This window comes from Alligator sinensis, unplaced genomic scaffold (assembly GCF_000455745.1).
Source record: "Alligator sinensis unplaced genomic scaffold, ASM45574v1 scaffold274_1, whole genome shotgun sequence".
NCBI classification, from domain to species: Eukaryota; Metazoa; Chordata; order Crocodylia; family Alligatoridae; genus Alligator; species Alligator sinensis.
The window spans coordinates 1,874,291-1,892,812 of NW_005842124.1; the positions used below are offsets into that span (position 1 = coordinate 1,874,291).

Consider the following 18,522-nt stretch of genomic DNA (forward strand, 5'->3'; position numbering starts at 1 on the left):
TGAAAGGCTGTGAGTAACTTCTCTGATCCTGAATTTTAAAAGGAACTTGGGAAAGGAAGAAACATAAAATTAATGAGCCAACTCTAATAGCAACAAGCTTTGCTAGGGTGTACGTTAGTGGCTGTTGCTGCACTTTGCAGATGGACTGAAGGCATTCAGCCTTTGCTTCAGGCTTTTATAATGTGTCTGAGGCATCCTGTGTAGCCTACTAATGCAAACTGTTGTAGCTTCTTGCTATGTTAGTGAATAGGTTTCTGAAGAAACACCAGTTATAATAACTGACTCTGAGGAACACAAACCATTCTACTGCATATACGACAACTTGGATATTTCCAAAATTGTCAAGGAAACAAAGCATGAATGGTAGCGTCTCTTCTTTGTAGAATTTATGCAGCAGGGGATTAACACTGTGAATGAAATATTTTTATTCTTATGGTTGTTCTTGTAATTTGTGCTGTTAGTGAATTATTGGTTTTCATGGTTACTCTTTTGATCTTTTTTCACGACACAAAAATAGGTTAGACTCATAATAGCATATATTATTAAAATGTATATGAGGTCTTACAAAAAAAACATTACCTAGATGATATTTTATGATGTATGACTGCTGTTCATAGCTATATATATATTATTTATATTGTAGACAGAATGCACGATTTTCCCACGTTCTACACAGACAGAGGTGAGTTTGTTTAAACCCCCAAATCTGAATGTGTTGTTTGATTAAACTTTGTGGTATGTGAGATCTTGAAAATCCTTCTCTTTCTTTTTCAGATTGTACAAGCAATCCAGAATTTAACCCGTCTCTTGTACAGCATCCAGGTATTATTGTAACAATTGTGAAAAGTAATGGATGCATTAGTGTTTTACTCCTTCAATTTCTTTATGCTGTCCTACTTTTAGACACAGATGTTAAATTTTGCTGATTTTTTACCATTGCATAATACAAATAATAAAGTGGGTATAGAATATAAATTAACATATGTTACAAAATGATATTCTTCTTCCAAGAACTGTGAAGAATGCTTGTCCAGAAAACCTTTTTTTTCCAAGTTATAAAATTCCTAGAATTGGTTGGAGAATAGAATTTTCATCCAACAGAAAATTCCAATATTTCAACATTGTTTTCAAGACAGATAAAATAATGGGACAATATCAACATCTCTGAATCAAACATTTTCAAAACTTTTCATTGTGTGAAAAAATGTTGATATTTTACTTTTCTTTTTTATTCAACTTGAAAAGAGCTGTGATATAAAAGTTAAACATAAACAACAGCAATTACTACTACTACTATTACTATTATTATTGGTGTTTGTTATTATCAGCTGTAACTTGAAATTGCATGGAAGGAGTGAAATGATTAAGTGCATATAAAAGTGTTCCTCAGCATATGTATGCCCATATAATCCTATGCTCATGTGATGAATGGGCTCTGAAGAGGCTGTGAGCATGGCTGTTTGAGGAACATAGTAAGATTTTTATGTAATAGTTATATGAAAAACCTCTAACTAAATTAATTTCATATTTTTTAAGTTAATATTTGGTTTTGTTTCGGTGACTAGGCAGCCCTAACCATCCAGGACAGTCACATTGTGATCCACAAGATACTTTTGCAGGAGCATGAAAGAATCAGCTGTGGTCACAGCTCTCGTGTAAACCTACTCCTGGAACAGGAAAAGCACCGGAATTTGGAAAAACAAAAGGAAGAACTAGTAAATATACACAAGCTTCAGCACCAGTTTCGACAAGAGCAACAGCGCTGGTATCGGGAGTGTGACCAGCGGCAACGGGAGCAGGAGATGAGAGAGAGTTGGCTACAGGAGAGAGAGGAAGAGTGCCTATGTCAGGAAGAGCTTCTGCAGAGGACCCGGGGAGAGCTGGATCTGCAGCTACAGGAGTACCAGCAGAACCTGGAAAGGCTTAGAGAGGGCCAAAGAATGGTGGAAATGGAAAGAGACAGGGTGAAGATGCAGCAAAAGATACTGTGGCATTGGAAACATAGCTGCCAGAGTGGTCTTCCTGTAGTGGTGTCATCCTCAGGGAACCAACAGGTACACATTTCCCCACAAGCCCAACCACAGTGCTATAGAGACTTGCACTGAAGATGATAACATTTCAGGAAGTGGCCTCTGAGGCTGGTCTGATACCTCAGCTGACAGCTTTCTTGAGCCTGGTATTTGAGAGACCTAGATTCAAGCAGAACAAATTTAAATGAATATCAAAGCAGGGCAAAAAGGACATTTTGCCCATGGTTATAAATAGGCTTGGCAGGATTTGATTTTTATCAATAAACATTGATAAATGGTGAGTTCCCCAACACACATTGATGGAAACATATCTCCATTGGTAATCATCAAAATTTATAGAAAGTAGACGTAAACAACAAAAAATCTGCAGTGGGGGTAAGGAAATCTGGGGCAGGGGTGCTGCTCGCGCATGCATGCAAGTGTGCTCACGTGCACACAGACACACAGTGGCTGCTGTAGGCAGAGTGCGGGGGAGCCTCAGCTGCGCATCAGGCACCAAACTCCTGGTGAGCCCAGCCTGGCCCCTGTGACTGGGGCCAAACTCCCACTGAGCCTGGTGCAGCCCTGGCGTGATTAGGCATGCTTTATTGATTTTTGGATATTTACTTTTTATATTTTAACATGATTTTTAAAGCTTTTAACAGAATACTGTCATTACTAAATTGTCTGCCCCCCACAGCCCTAATTTCAGGCAATCCTGAAAATTTTAAATAATAAAAATCGATACAAATTGGAAGAGATGCTTAAAAATAAACATTGATTTTAGCTGTTGAAATTATATTAAATTGAATTCAGTTATAAACATAAGGGGAAAGGAAAAAGGTTATCACAAGGAGCCAAGCTTTGCCCTGCAACTTCTACTTTGCCATTAAATAGCAGAATGCAATGTTTTCCTGCAACAAGAGGCACCCTCCATGCTCTGTTTTTCAGAGAAAAACGGTATCTCTACAAGTGGAGGTGCAAACTCTAGAAATGTTGAAGGGGCTCTCCTCAACCACAGCCCCTGCTCCTGCTCCTTTGTTATAGTTCTGCCCTGAGGAAGCAGCTGAGGATTTCTCCTGATGTGGGGAATTCCTGGCTGTCATACAGCATGCATAATGGGCTCTGCTTCCACCTCCCTTCACTCTCCCATGACAAGAGGCATGGAGTTCAGCCAGTCATGCCAATTTAATGGTCTAAATGGGGCCTTTATTAGCCTGAGTGGAGGACGTTATTAGTTGGTGCAACTTAGAACTGTCCCAATGTTGCTTAAATATTTAGGTCCAGATTCTATACCACTTATTAGTTGCTGAAATGCGAGCCTATTCCAACTTGTTTGAGTAACTCGAGAACTGTTAACACATAAGAAGAGTGGGCCCTCTTTCTCCTCTTCACCACTTTTTTCTGAGTAAGTCTTCAAGTTAAAATAATGGTGTATCACATAAATTGCTAGGTTAACAGCTTTTTGGAGACTCGGGCAGCAGGGAGTAGAATCCGACTTAAACCCGTCGATGCCTAAGTGTCAATTAGAGGTTGAATCAGTGAAATAGGATTTAGCCTTTAATGTTTAAAATGCTTTAAATATGTATTGAGACGGTGTGAAAGGGAATGGATGTTTCTCTACATTGGTGGTTAGGAAATCCAGTCAGGATCTGGTGTTCCTCTGTTTTACTCCAGTGGATGCTTAGCTATTCATATAAAGTGGTTTTGTGTTGACAAGAGTTAAGAGCACCTACACCAGGGTACCAGGTAACCTGGGTTTAGGGCACACACCTGGGAGGTGGGAGATGGGCTGTGCATCAGATGGAAAAGAGAGTTGAACCTGGGTTTCGTGCATCCTGGGTAAATGCTCAAACCCCTGAGATATTGGATAAAAGGAGGGCGGCAGCACCAATTCCAAATCCTCCTTCTCTTTCACTTCCTCCTCTTTCTTTTGTTTTTCTACAAGCACACAAGAATGACATATTTGATTTGGGGTTGAATGGAATGTTTCACATAGAACCATTTTTTTTTAAATTTTTTTGTTTTGGCAAGAAAAATTCAATTTGAACTCAAACCATCTCTTGTCCACCCCCAGGGCTATGAGGAGCAGTGTGCCAGTTGGTGCTCAGAGTATGAGACACAGCCTCTGCTATTCATCTTCTCTTTTGTTCCAGTTATGATGAAAACTGTTGATATGAATTCTTGCTGGATACTCATCCCCTCTGAGCACTAAAGCAACTCAAAGATTTAGTATAGTTTACAGTGAAATGTTGTCTCATTTGGCAGAACTTATTAATGAGATAATACAAAGATTGCTTATCAGTGTAATGGTAAAAGGATCCAATTATGGGCCAGGAGAAATACCAATAGGTTGTGGTGGAGGAAACACCCACACATAATGTACACAGCCTCCAATATCAACTTTAAACTGCCAATTCCTAGAGCTGAGGTCCTAGAAACTCCACAATGGCTAAGGCTTAACTTCACTTCTTGGCTACCAGAGCTGTCCCTGTGGTATTCTTAGCTACTAACAAATACTCCCTGTCTGCTGAATGCCACTACCAGGTACTGCTTGTAAAGAAGATACCATTACAAAAGCTCCTATAAATTTGCAACTAGCTATGAAACCATTTTTGCTTGCTCTGAAGTTTGTCTATACTGTGGTCTAAAGGTGTGATTGCTACTTGGGTGGACATATCTGAGCTAGCATTGAACTAGCTATTTTGGATATAGAGTAACTGTAGAACTCAGGTTTTAGCATAAACTAAAAAACCTTGTTGTGGTCTTAAATGAATGCTTGGATAGCTTGCCTGCACTGAGATCTGTGCTGCCATGGCTACTATACCATTGGTACCCAAGCTAGCTAGTTTAATGCTAGTTCAGCAGTGTCTGCAAAAGGGTTGCATGCCTTTAGCCATTTCAGTCAGTCTCAAGATGTCAGCATCTTCTATGACCTGGCCTTCTGCTCTTTGATATTTGGCAAATAGCAATTTGCTTTCCTGTGCTTATAGTGGAGCTGAAGCGAATACTGCTGTGTGTGTTTCTACAACACCTGTTCAAAGTACTCTAAAGCATGTATGCATTACAAATTTCACAGTCAGGTTATGATGCCCCAATATAAGAAGCAGCCATCTAGCATTGGATGAGGATGAAGCAGTTGATAAATACTTTCCCTGTTTTTTTCTTATGCAGATAGTAGTCCACAATCAATCGGACAGCTTATGTGGTGAAAACACATTCATCATAAATGAAGCTTTGGTACGGATGTCACTAAAGAGTCTCAACCGTTCAAATCCGTCTGTAGTTTACCAGGATGGTGTGTATGGGATAAATATTTCAAATTCAGATATAACAAGGACTAATGAAAATCAGGTTAACCTCAAGATGGACATTTCTTGTCAATCAGCAGTCACCAATGAACTTTGGAAATCCACAAGTTCCTACCAACAGATACCCTCCTCCTGTAAAATCAACAAGGATGCATTTAATAATGGTAATTAACACTTTACATATATATCTAACAGGCCATATGTCACCTCGCAATAAGTTTATTGCTAAAAATGAAGGCAATTTGGTAGTAAAAACATGCATTGATAATTGTATGGTGTCGAGTTGGGGTGTATATCAGTGGGCTTCTGGCTGATACTGCTTCACAGTTTAAGATGTTATTGAGGAGAGTTAGCTTTACAATAGATCTTGCAGAGGCAATGATAGGCCAATTTATTTCCATTAAAGGAAGAAAAGAAAGTCAGAGGATTGGAGGAAAGTAGACAAAGTTTTTGAAAAGATATCCTGCATCTTGCATCTTTATCAATGCAATCAATGGCAGTAAATCCAAAATCATTTTTCAACATTAGGGTTTTTTTGGAACTATTTGATCTTCTTTTTTTATTGAGAGTTTACAATAGCCACTTTTATAAAGACTTAGTGTTCAGTGATTGAGATTTGAGTCAGAACAGTTTTTAAATCATTGTGTCCAACTGATAATTGATGCTCCAAGTACATGCTAGTAATAGACACCTTGCTTCAGGACCTTATTAAAGATGCTTTGAGAATGGCACCAAATCAGAAAAAGCACACAGAACTTCTAGAGGTTAAGGGAGTGAGAAGGAAGAAGTAACATGCATTTGTTAAAATAGTTCAAGTATTTGCATACCATTTTATTGCCAGAATTGCAACGTTATTTGGATGCAGCGAAAACAGTAGATGATTTAAATTCTATTATGACAATTGATACTGGCTCATGAATTTTTGCCCTGGAAAGAAGTACAGGAGAAGGTTGACGTCTACAGGAGTCCTACATCAAACCAGTGGTGAAAAATAATAAAATGCTCATTGGCCTAAAGGGATAGCAAAATTAATAATATCTGAAACACAGATTAGTCTTAAATTTACTAGATCCTTAGGTCCTAGAAAGGATTAACAGGTGATGGGCTTGTCTTGGTTCATGTACAGATATGCAGTTCAGCAATGTAACAGGGTGGCCTACTTGTCAGGTCTTCGCCGGCCGTCCTGCTCCTGGGGTAACCGCCTGCTTCACTCGCTTGCCATGCCTTGATGGAAAAATATGAGCGTTGTTACTAAGGTGGGAGGCTACCCATTACTTGCCCCTCTGAGCCTTCTGAGTGGCCTAATACCCGCTTCGACCTCCACTCTATGGGTCGCATGCTTCGCAGATGTTTCTCTGATATTACTTCTCCGGCCTATGGCCATAGCAAACTGGGCACACAGTTGTAGCTCTTTGCTACAGCTCTGGAGAACCACTTGCATGCTACCCCGCTTTCACCAGGGTCCCACTCACTCCGCTGGCTGTCACCCAGCCTCTTTCATGCTGCCCTCAGGGTGCACTCATCCCACCCAGCCTCAGTTGGCTCGGGCTTAGCTCTTCTCACCTTGGTCAGCCCTGGTGCAGTCTGTTAGGTACCCCCTGCTACTCTCACCTGAATGTTGACTGAGCGATTGTACAGCTGTAGGCCTATTTGTCTTCTAGCCCCTTGCCGGGCCACTATGCCCCCATTGGGTCTCCTTACTTGCCCACACTCATGGGGCTGCTCTGCTCATTGCCCCTCTCACAGGGTCTCACTACTCGTCGCCCCTCTCACATGGGGTCTGCTTCATGCCCCCAGGCTATCCTCTGCCACCTGGGCGCAGCCCCAGGTCCCTCCTCTGGCCTGAGCTCTGCCTCAGGGCTCCTTAACCGAGCCCTGGGCTCCCCCTGCTTGCTGGAAAACCACCAGGGATGTGGTACTGGGGTTATTAAGGTGCCCTAACCTACCTTTCACTGGGGAGGTAACTGGCCTGGCATTTCCTGGCATTTCCAGACCACCCTTTTCTGGCAGGGTACAGTTTTATGTTTTACCCAGGATAAGTTCACCCCCCAATAGCGCCTGCCCTTATCTCCTGACTGGTCAGAGCAGCCTTTCAGTTTGATGTTTCCTCCTTCCTTCCTGCAGCAAACTGTAGCCCAGTTTATATCCCTGGGCCAAAATGTCTGCTCTCATCGGGCACCTGGCTGCTGCCTGTTTGCTGGTCTTAAAGTGAGAACTGAAGTTCAAAGCTGAAGAGCAAAAACTCCACAGCAGACCTTGCCAGACTTAAAAAGCTTGTTACATAAAGATTTTCAGATAAGGTTAGCAGATATGTGGATGTACCTAATATGTTATCCAGTCATAAATATTAAGCTGGGTTAATTCTAATATGTCAAGCAGGTGTACTTTATTTGTTATCAAGCAGCCTTTTGCCAATATAAACTGCACCTGCAATAAAACTAGATCTAACTGGCATAAAACTTCTGAACTCACTGTAGGTGACCCAGAGCTGCTCTTTCTTAACCTATCTTTCCCTGACAACCTTATCTCTTCCAGCCTATGAAGTTACTATTTCCTTTGCTGCTGCTTCTCCCAACTCTAGTCAAGCAAATGCAAGCAAGCGGTATTTTTATCTAATATATAACTATTATGCAACCTGAATCCCAGTAAAGTCTACAGGAGCTTGAGTCTGAGTTACTGCCCTGTGGACTAAACAGTAGGGCTAAGTACAGATGGTCAGAACCCTGAGGCTGAATCGATTCAGTCTTTGCAGGTTAGTCTAAGTTGCATAGATTAAACTGATAAGCAAGTGAACAGACATTCACTTCTGATTCCAGAAATGAAGCCACATGCCTGCAGTGGCCCAAGCCAGAAGCTGGGGGGGTACTAGAGCATGCCTGCCTGCTCACTTGGAACAGACAGCTTGGGCCAAAACTAGTCCACCCACACTGTGAGGGGGAGTTTGCAGGGGAGGTGCAAAGCATTGTGGGATGCTGGGAGACTGCAAGTTAGCTTGAATCTGGAGGTGATCTAGGATAGAAGTCAAATAAATTGATTTAACTTAAATCGGGTAAATCTGTTACTGCATCCATCCAAGTTTATCTTAAACCAGTTTCGGCCATGGAAAGTGGTTTATGTGCACCTAACTTCTGTTGTGTTTACAGATTTGAACCAGTTTCTGATCGCTTATATCAGTTTATGTGTAATTTCTGTCCCCAGCCTTCATAAATGGTTTAAATAAATGTTAATGATAAACTCCAAAGTACCAAGTGTTCAGGGAAGCAACTAGCTAGGATACAATGTGGTTCTATGTTAGCCTTGGCTTTATTTTGCCGTTTCTTCTAATTAATTACAATTTCTAAAACACTGAATTGAGAATGATAGAAAAGCCACTAAATAAACAGAATTAAGAACTAACAGAACTAGATCCTGCACTATCATGGAGATGATTTGATTAAATGGCCTAAGGGTTTTTTTAACTTTATGGTTTCAAGTGACACAAGACAATTTAGCAGTCCAGTTCTGAGCACATTTTCTTCCTGCCCAGCATTGTCCTACTGCGAAGAGCAAGAGTAGGCTGAGAATTGAATGTGAGCCTGCTGCCTGGCAGAGCAAAACAATTTCTGTTCCTACAACCAACTGTATAGGGATTATGTTCAGAACCTGGTGATGAAACAGAGGTAGAATAGTTTTAATAAACTTGGAGCATACCTTGAAGTTGTTACTCAGGCAAAAACTTCACTAAGTAATTGTTTTTTTAATGCTTTGAAAGGGAATCAATCACAGCTTTGGTGAAACAGCATTAATCCTAACACCTATCTTTCCCATGTAGCAATAATGGTCACTCACCCTATTGAGTCAAGGTGAGCCATGGTAGTCCAGTCTTTACAAGTGCTTTACAGTGAAACAAAGAATTCAAGTTAATTATTAAAGAGGACTACATTCTCAAAACTGCTGATATTACTTGGTTCCTGGTCAAAGTTGTTCTGGTTTAACTAACTCTGTGATTTTTTATTTATTTATTTATTTTTAATATCAGGTTAGATAAATCCTAAATCAGGAAATTCACGCATGCGAGCTTAATCTATGTAAGAATCCACACACAAAAGTGCACTGATTTAATTGAACTAATTTTAAGATAAACTAGTTCAGTTTCTATAGTAGAGAAACACTTAGGCTTAAAAAGGGTGTCTCCATTGCAGTCAACTGCTGTGACTGCAACTCATATAATAGATACACCCATGGTAGCTTTAAACCAGGGGTGTCCAACCTTTTTGAATGTGGGGCCGGTCATGAATTTGTTATCACCCAGTGGGCCGACGAGCCATATTCAAAGACCTCACAGGAAGCGGTATCACATCAGGAAGTGATGTCACATGACCTTTGACACCAATGAAGTTGCAGGAAGTGACAGTGAAATGGGCCTGGAAATGTGGTTTAAATTCCAAAATAAAAACAATATAAAAGCACCAATGAAATAATACCAAACACTTGACTAAAATAAACACTGTTGCATAATGAAAGAAGCATAATGCAAGTCGACAGACCAAATGTGGAAAAGATATCAGCCAGAGTGGAAACTAATCAAAGGTGGAGGGATGTGTCTCAGCGGGAGACACCTGTGTGGCGCTTTGCAGCCTCCGCCACTCACTGCCTTGCAAGGGGCAGGTAGCAGGGGCTCCTCAGTGCATCCGAGAGGCTGCAAGAGAGGCTTGCGGCTCAGCTGGGCATGGCCACAGCTGCAGCCAGGCACACAGTGGAGTGGGGCGGGGAGAGCTGCTGCCATGCATGGGAGCCCTGGTCTGGGCTCCTCCTTGTCTTCCTGGCCACAGCCTCCCTTGGATGTGCGGGAAGGGCGCCCTCTGCTTCGCCGCTGCCCACCTCGCTGCCCTGGTGGCTGCGTGTGCCCGCGCCACCTCCCATCCCCAGCAGCACATGAGAAGCGGCCCCCTCGGGAATCGGGGCCTCACGCGGGCGGCCGGCCGGGCCAGAGAGCCGCAGTGCCCGGGGGGAGACTGGCCAGGGGAGCAGGCACCGCCTTGCTGTGGGGCAGGGCAGGACAGGGCAGCGGGGCTGGCGAAGAGGCAGGCCCGGGCCAGCAGTGCCAGCGGCCACTGCTTGGCTTCCCGCGCGGGGCTGCTCTGGCAGTGCAGGGCACGGGCACGGGAATGGGCACGGGCTCGTGTCGGGGCGGGGAGGTGGGGGCAAGAGCACGGGCACACACGGATGCACATCCTCCCCACCTGTAACCGGCATGTCCCGGGCCTGTGAGGGGAGCCGCTCCTCCGCTACCTGGAGGCAAAGTTCTCAGGTGAAGGCTCAGTCCTGCGCCTGCCCCTAGCCCGCAGCACTGGCTGCGGCTGCCTGGGTGGGCACTGACTCCTCGGGGCGGGCGTGTGGGCAGAGCCACTCAGCAGCCACAGCCAGCACCACCCCCGGCCGGGCTGCACCGTGCTGATGCGGTGCGTATGGGAACCTTGTCTCTTCCCCAGCCCTTCAGCAGCCATTAGGAAGCTGCTGAGGGGCTGGGGGAGGGACAAGGGGTTTCCCGTCGCAGCACTGCAGGCCACAGAAAATGCCTTGGCAGGCCACATGTTGGACAAGCCTGCTTTAAACTAACTCAGAAACTGCTAGCAGTGTAGCTGGGGTAGTGCGAGACTCAGGCTGCAAACAGACATCACAATTGTGCCACCATGACATGTTTTACAGCAGCACAAAACTTGAGCAAACAGATGTCTTAGCCTTTTGTCAAACCACAAGTGCCTACATTTTGTGACTGGGATGACCCTAGCCATAATTTGTGCTCCTTTTCTGTGGCCAATGTCTGTTGATTTATGGCAGGAGAATTCAGGAAGCCCATGGCTGCCCATATTCTGCAGCTGCCCTAAGCAGGAGCTTCAGGAGCTGGATCCTGCAAGATGACAGCCCCGGGGGTGCCTCATCTGGACATGGGGCATGCATCTACAAGTGAGGTTCTGTGCTTGTAGACATGCTGGAGTTGGAGAGCAGCACTGTGATATACAACCCATGGGACTCTCCTGCAAGGTTGAGGTGTGCCAGGCCAGCAAAAAGCTGCGCCAAGGGATTCCCTCAGCATGCATGTGAGGCTGCCTTGCCCCATGCCATGCCCTAATATGGGTGGCACATATCCAAATGCAAAGAGGGGAACTGCTATGGAAGTTCCCACTCCTTGAATGCAGGCACACTGTGGAAATCCCTTGAAGGGGTAGACCACCACTCTCCAACACAGGCGAGACACATCTGCAAGTGGAGGGTTTCCTTTGCTTGCAGATACATACCACTAGTCAGGGCATGATGCCCAGGGCTGCTTTGACACAGGATTGGACCCCTGAAGCCCCAGGAGTAGCAGAGGTGTGACCCAGCAGGACAACAGCCCCAGCAATGTCTGTAGGCGTCAGTGAAGTGGATCAGTTGTCATGGCACAGTTCATTGTGCTTCAAAGACAACATCTGTTTTCAGTCTCGGCGTAAGTTAGAATACCTGCCCTAGAAGTTAGGTAAAATACACAAGCAATTAGCCTGTACTCATTCCTGTGTTACCGTGGGTATGCTGCTATCTGTAACCAAGGTAGGTAGTTTCTGTCTAGCTCAGTTATGTCTACACTCAGAGCAGTTACAGCAGTGACTGCAGGGTAGAAATATCCTAAGTGACTTGAGTACTTTTGGCAGAAAAGTGTTGTGAACCCCTGTACCATATTGCTAGTGCAGATGTTGTTGTGAACCCCTATAACATGTTGCTAGAGCAGGACGGTGTTGTGAACTCTCAAAATAGATATCACATTCCATTAACATATTTGTATTGGAGAAGATGAAAGGTTTTTAATAGTTCAGTCATACACTGCATGTGTCTGAATGATTCAGGCCTAGCATTGCCATACATCATGCATTACTGTACACAGAGAACAGAATGAGAACTTTAAACTTCTCTCCTGAAAAACAGATGGCAGCCTAAAGCACAAGCAAATGACTCAGCACATGGAAATGAAGTAAATTACCCATTCTGAAGCAGTATAAACCATGCTGAGTGGTATTGACATTTCACCTTGGGAGGCTGATTTCCGCCTCAGATTTGTTTCGCTAGACTGGCAAAGATAGAGAGAACTGTGACCTTGTGCACGTGTTTCCTGATACGTCTTCAGGCTAAAGTCAGTTCTGCTCAGAAATACTGACCATCATCCAGTCAGGAATGAAGAAAGGGCAAATAGTTGAAAACTGGAGTCATGCAAAACATTTTTTTTCAGCCATCGTGAAAACACAAAAATCATGAAAATTTTTCACTAGCTCTACTGAAAACCATTTTTGAATTATCATAATTTTATGTGGAAAAATATTCCCAAGTGGTAAAGGGAAATAGATGAAGAAGTTATTGGTTGAACAAGTTTTACTTATAGTTTATGGATAATGGCAATGTACAAGACACATTTGGCAACTGTGGTGCATATCCATCCAAACATATTTTAAGTTTACTGTATTTAGGTAATTGCTTTCACTGAATCATTAGAGCTGCTGTAATAAGTGGTATTGGATTTAAAAACACTTTGAAAAATAAGATATAAAATAATCTATTAGAAACAAGCTATTTAATGCCTATAAACATTACCAAAATACCTATTCATACTATATTCTGCTGTGTACTACCCACTATACAATTTAACTTTGTAAATACACCCAACTGAAATAGCTATGTTCCTTCACTGCATAATAATAATTATTTTCAAAGTAAGATAATGTCTCTTCCCATAGCTAATGACATCATTACAAATCATTGTTTTGTGTAGATGGGAAAGAGCTTTACCAAAGACCTTGGGCACGTTCCCACAAAGCTGAAACTGGCACTGTCTGCTGTACACTCATTAGAATAGGTGCGTCAGGAAAAGAAAGAAAATGATTAAAAGAAAAATCTATTAATACTTTAGGATAACAGTTGTTAAATTATCTGCATGGAAGATGACTACTACTTTGGCTAATTTGAAAGAGGGAAAAATCGGGTTTGTGGCAGGGTAGGTATAAATAAATGAAATCAGTTGCATTTCAGCATTTAGTTTACATGGCAGGATGAATATCTGTCTGGAATGGCACCTACTGATTTTTCATCACATAGTTATTCTTTAACTTTGATTAATCAATTCAATTTGAATTCTTTGAAGCTTGGAAATGAACAGCACTTCACTTCATGGGTCTGTACTGCATTTTGCTCAGAAGTGATAGTCACTAGGAAGTCTGCTGAAGTAAGTCTAAAGGAATGATGCCTCATGGGCACTGGACAGAGGTCAGATTTTTTTCCCTCTCCCCTGCAAAATTTTGCAGTCTAAGCTAAAAGGATCTTCATGGTATACTGAAACATATAGCAATTATTTCTTGGGGCTGGGCCTAAAATTGTTGACATATAAAACCAGTGGAAGACAAAATATCCATAGAACCACGTTTTTGGGCGGTTTTTTACACTTTTTTTTTTTTTTGTCTAGTATTATTTGTTCTGACATCTGACCCATGTTTTTGGGAAGGATGAAATCTTGATCTCTTCATTTCAATTCTTTAGTAATCAGTGACAATTTTAAATGGATGTACTGAATGTTTATACTATCTCTATTATCTAGTATATACAAAATACACTGATCTCTGTGGCATCTTCATCACTTTACCAGGGTAGACCTACTTGGGTATCAGACAAGGTGATGGGAAACCTTGTCTTTATGACAACAGAGTTGTTTTCAGGATTATTGTTGTGTGCAATAGCATAATGAAGCAAATCACCTTCTCAGTAAAATTCACTCCTATGCAAATTTCCAGTACAAAACTTATGCACTAGTTAGGTCTCACATATTCCATTAAAGTTGTAGGAATTAGACTGTGTAAAACTAAACATAGGATAAATATCAGATGAAATATTCTGTGTATAGCATAGTATTAAATGCATTCTGGAAATATATTTACAGAAGATTTCTAAAATTTCCAAGTCAGAAAACCATTTCAGTGTTTCAGTCTGCAACTCAAGGCCAGGTTTGGGAAAGCACTGTAGAGGACATAACTCAGATACATGTGCTAAAGTGCTTTGTCAGACAGGGTTGCTTTCATCAGCTGAGGGGAAGACTTTTAAAAATATTTCAGTCTGATTCCCTGACAGTTATCTAGGGACAGTTTGTTTTTACACCACATTGTGTATATACTCCTCTTGTATCTATCCGACTCTCTACTACATAATCCATTAACAAAGAGACAATTCCATTTGAATTATCCGATTAGGAAAACACCTGGTGCAGTCATCAGTATCCACACCAAAACATTAATTACACTTAAGTATGGTTTACAGTGAACAGAACTTCTGTTTTTGAAGGGAGTAACTACAGTAAACTAGAAAACAAGGTCTTGGCTGACATGGAAAATATTTTTGGTTGGTTTCATCTGACAATTGTTTGTATATCACCACTTTTTACTATTTGTCCTGTCCAGTCAGGGAGTTCCATTCATTGAGTTTTTAATCCAGGTATTAAAAACTGGAGAGAAAAACCTTGTACAGAGAGGGGACAGATTGCAAAACTCCAATTTGACAAGGAGATTTTCATGAATAGACAAGGCATTTCAAACTACTTTTAACTCTTTTTATAAGTAATTAGATGCCAAGTTGACAACATTTCCTTAACTCCAAGATAAGTAGTTTGTCCCTCTGTTTTTCATGTATTCCCAGTATCCTCAGTATGGATGACTTCCCACATGAGGGCTGTCCAGTTGGCAGCCTGTGTGCTGCATGTAGCCTATGAGGGTTTAATCTGCAACTCCCAGGCTCCTACCCTCCTGCCACTTCCATTATTGCTCTGGCTGCAGCAGCAACTAAAGGATCTGGGCTTCCTCTCTGGCTTCTACTTTCTGCACCTACCCAAGGGGCAGCATGGCACAGTGTGATGCAGCCTGGGGTGCTGAGGAAGCCCTTGGCATGGTGCAGCAGGGAAACCTGTGGCTGGTGAACTGGGTAGGGGGGCACCTACCAATGCACATGGTACAGTTGGGAAAGGGGCCTGTGGCTTGCATTGTTGCAACCTGTGAGGCGTGTGACCTCGGCTTGTGTGATGCATGCAGGGTGCAGTCCCTGGCCAATCAGAAGTTAGACAGGCCTAGCCTACATGTACATTTGAGATGCACACTGGTCAAAACATGGTTGCAATTCAAACAACTGAAGAAATACAGAAATTTGAAAAAACATCTTGTTTCCTTACTGCCAGTTAACATTGCACAGCTACAAATGGCAGGCAGATACCTTCAGGCTGAATAAAACCTTTCTTAACTCTAAATGGTGACAGTAAGTTTCAGTTCTGCCTCGTACCGCAGAGCACAAAGTTTTGTATTCAGCTGCAAGAAAGCAATGCTTGCGGGATACTTGGTGGAAGTGAATCATGGGGGAAGTATGTTTTCCTCTTGGGAATAACATTGCCATTTGTTTAAAGCAGATGGCAAAAGGGATTAAATCACATGGCAGTGTGATACCAAAGTGAAAAATATGTCATTATATGTCATCTGCAATTAGCACATTTCAGCCAGTACTTGCTTTTGGGCCCTGACATTTTAGGGACTGTACTTCTGTAAATAATTTTCTTATTAGTTATATTTATCTAGTTACTGCATGTAACCACAGTGCATGAAGTGGTATTGCATAGTCTTATAATTAAAGGAGTTAATGATGTGTTGTTCTTATAATAGTGGCTAACGTAAATACATAATTTCCTATATAATTGTACTGTTTTCAGTTAGCAATGTCTTGTTGTGTAAAGGTTTCATTAGAGAGATTTTTTTTAAAAGCATTGTACTTTTCTGGAAGAGCAACATTAAGATTGGCTATTTCCTTCATCCAATTTACCACTGACATTTCATATGATTGTGCACATCATACTTAGTGGCGTATTTCTTAAGGAGAAAGAGGATAATGGCCAAACTTTTCTCATTTTACTAACATGTGGTTCCATGAACCTCAATGAAATGGGTTTCAAAAGCAGTGGGACTAGTAGGTGCAAAGTTGAAAGGATATGACCATTTGGGTTTTAAAAAAATAAGGATCATTATCTAGATAGAGCATGTGGTTCTGCCAAGAGATTGGCTTTGATGAACCAGACAGGGGCTGGGAAACAACAGAACCCCCTCTCAAAAGAGCACCCTGTCAAGCAGCTCCTTTCTGTTTATCATGAAGGGGTTTCAGCTTGGGAGTTCTCTCAAGCTCAGTGCTTCTACTATATCCTAGGAAAAGAAGTAATCTCTCGGGAAACAAAGTTCCAATACAATAGAATTTCACTGGTTTTGAAACCTTGGAAGATATTATATTGTATTTTTCTTATATAATGGGATCTGTGGTTACTGGCCTAGTTAGCTGCCTCATTTTCGTATTCTGTTGAAATAATTTTATATAAATGCTATAGTGTGCTTAGAAACCAAAATAGATGCAAGGCAGAAATATGAATAAATAATGACTCCCTTTGGCCAAGAGAAACACTTTGCAATTTACTACATTTTGAAAAGAAGGAACAAGCAAGCCTACCCAGTGAAAGTCCAGGCTACTGAATCCCACTGTGTAGTTTGTTCACTTAGTTTGAAAAGTGTAATCCGTTTTAATTGTGGGTGATAATACTTTACAGTAAACCAGGAAATGCCCAGTAGCATGTTATATAAAAGTAATGAAGACTGTGCAACATGAAACCTCACAGCATCTTCTGTGAAATATTTACTGAGAAATTGGGACAGATTATCTGTCCATCTCTTACTTCTATCCTTTGCTGTAATATCTGAGTACCTTTCAAATATAAAGTATATGGGAAGTAATGAAATTTCCGGGGGGTTTCATGGAATATCTGACTTTCTTTATTATCATGTTATAGAAAACAGAGGCCCTTCTAACCTGTATTGAAGGGAGGGGGTTATTGAATGGTGTGTGTATGTTGTTCTGTTTAGCTTTATTCAGTAGATTGCTATCCTAAAAAATAGCCATGTTGAATTTATCTAGTCCTCTCTGGAAGTTTGTTCATCACAACCCCCAACTTAAAAAGCTAATGAGAATAAATGAAGTTTTACTGTAAAAGTGTGTACGTTGGTGAATTAAATAACGTGTAGTGGACAGCAAGAAAAAATTACTATCTTGGCAATGTGGAAAAGATGGTATTTCTGCGTTTCTTTTTTTAATTTAAGGGAGAGAGTTGTAGGAAGGTTATTCCAGTTGTCAGGAATTGCAGAACAGAAGCATCTTGTACTAAAGAATAGGCTAGAGAAGCACAGACGCTACTGAGGGGGCTAGAGAGTAAAAGATCTAAAGCTAAGAGTTAAAGCTACTCCATTTCCTTAAAAACAAGGAAAGCAATTTTGAATGGAACTTGGGAATGAATGCAGAAGCATCACAGTAGTTTGAGGATATGGGCAATGTGGTAGCACTTTCTACGATGGGAAAGAAGGCAGCAGTATCATCAAATGGGATCAAGAGAGCTAGCATTCAAGAAGAGTTGCAGTAGAGTTCCAGTGCATCGGGGCTTTTGCTGGTCACCTACAGGGCCGGAAGAATTTTCCCCCACCTCATGAATGTCAGTAGCTTCTGTTTTCCCCCCTCCCTTTCTCTTCCTCTGAAACATTGGTCCATTGACTACAACTAAGGCTGTGAGTGGGTTTGACTGTGGGGTACACCAGTGTTTCTGCTGATACTTGGAAAACTCAGAGGTTCTTGAGTCTTGCACTTCTGCTTGAGATCATAATTTTTCCCCTGGATCAGATTGGGAAGGCCGGAGTTGAGTTGGTGAGGGGAAGAAGGAAAGGGAAGGTTGCCTTCCTTTGTAGTGTGGAGCATAGTGCTCCACCATAGTAACCAATTATCAGTCATTGCACTGTTTCCATTTGCTTTCATCCATGTTATAAGGTGTTCATAGTGTATCTGTTTTTGTGCCTTGTAGTTTATGAAGTTTGAAATGGATTTTTAGGGAATCCTTGGATAAATGCAGAAACAGAAGACTAGACTCAAGAGGCTTCTTTGTGTTACCATTTTTCCAAAGTAAGGAAGCCAGAAGACAAGGTTGATAGCTGCAGCAAAAGCAGGATCAAGGCAATAGCACATAGGGGCACTGTTGTGGGTTATGGGAATAGAGAAATTTAAAAAGGAAGGTGTGGGAAGAGATGGACATTCTCAATCCCAAGAATAAGGTCAGTGGTACAGAGAGTGAAAAAGTGTGTAAAGGACGGGGA

At 41.8% G+C, this 18,522-nt stretch overlaps 1 protein-coding gene across 8 annotated transcripts in view; it reads left to right on the plus strand.

Moving 5' to 3' along the window:
- ARHGEF28 (Rho guanine nucleotide exchange factor 28) overlaps nt 1-18,522 on the plus strand; it is a 220,597-nt gene that overhangs the window by 182,468 nt on the left and 19,607 nt on the right. For all 8 annotated transcript variants that reach the window (XM_025205648.1, XM_025205646.1, XM_025205647.1 and 5 more), the window contains 4 exons: nt 644-682; nt 775-822; nt 1,566-2,054; nt 5,184-5,484. In XM_025205648.1, coding sequence (XP_025061433.1) covers nt 644-682; nt 775-822; nt 1,566-2,054; nt 5,184-5,484 — 877 coding nt within the window. The remainder of the gene's footprint in view (nt 1-643; nt 683-774; nt 823-1,565; nt 2,055-5,183; nt 5,485-18,522) is intronic.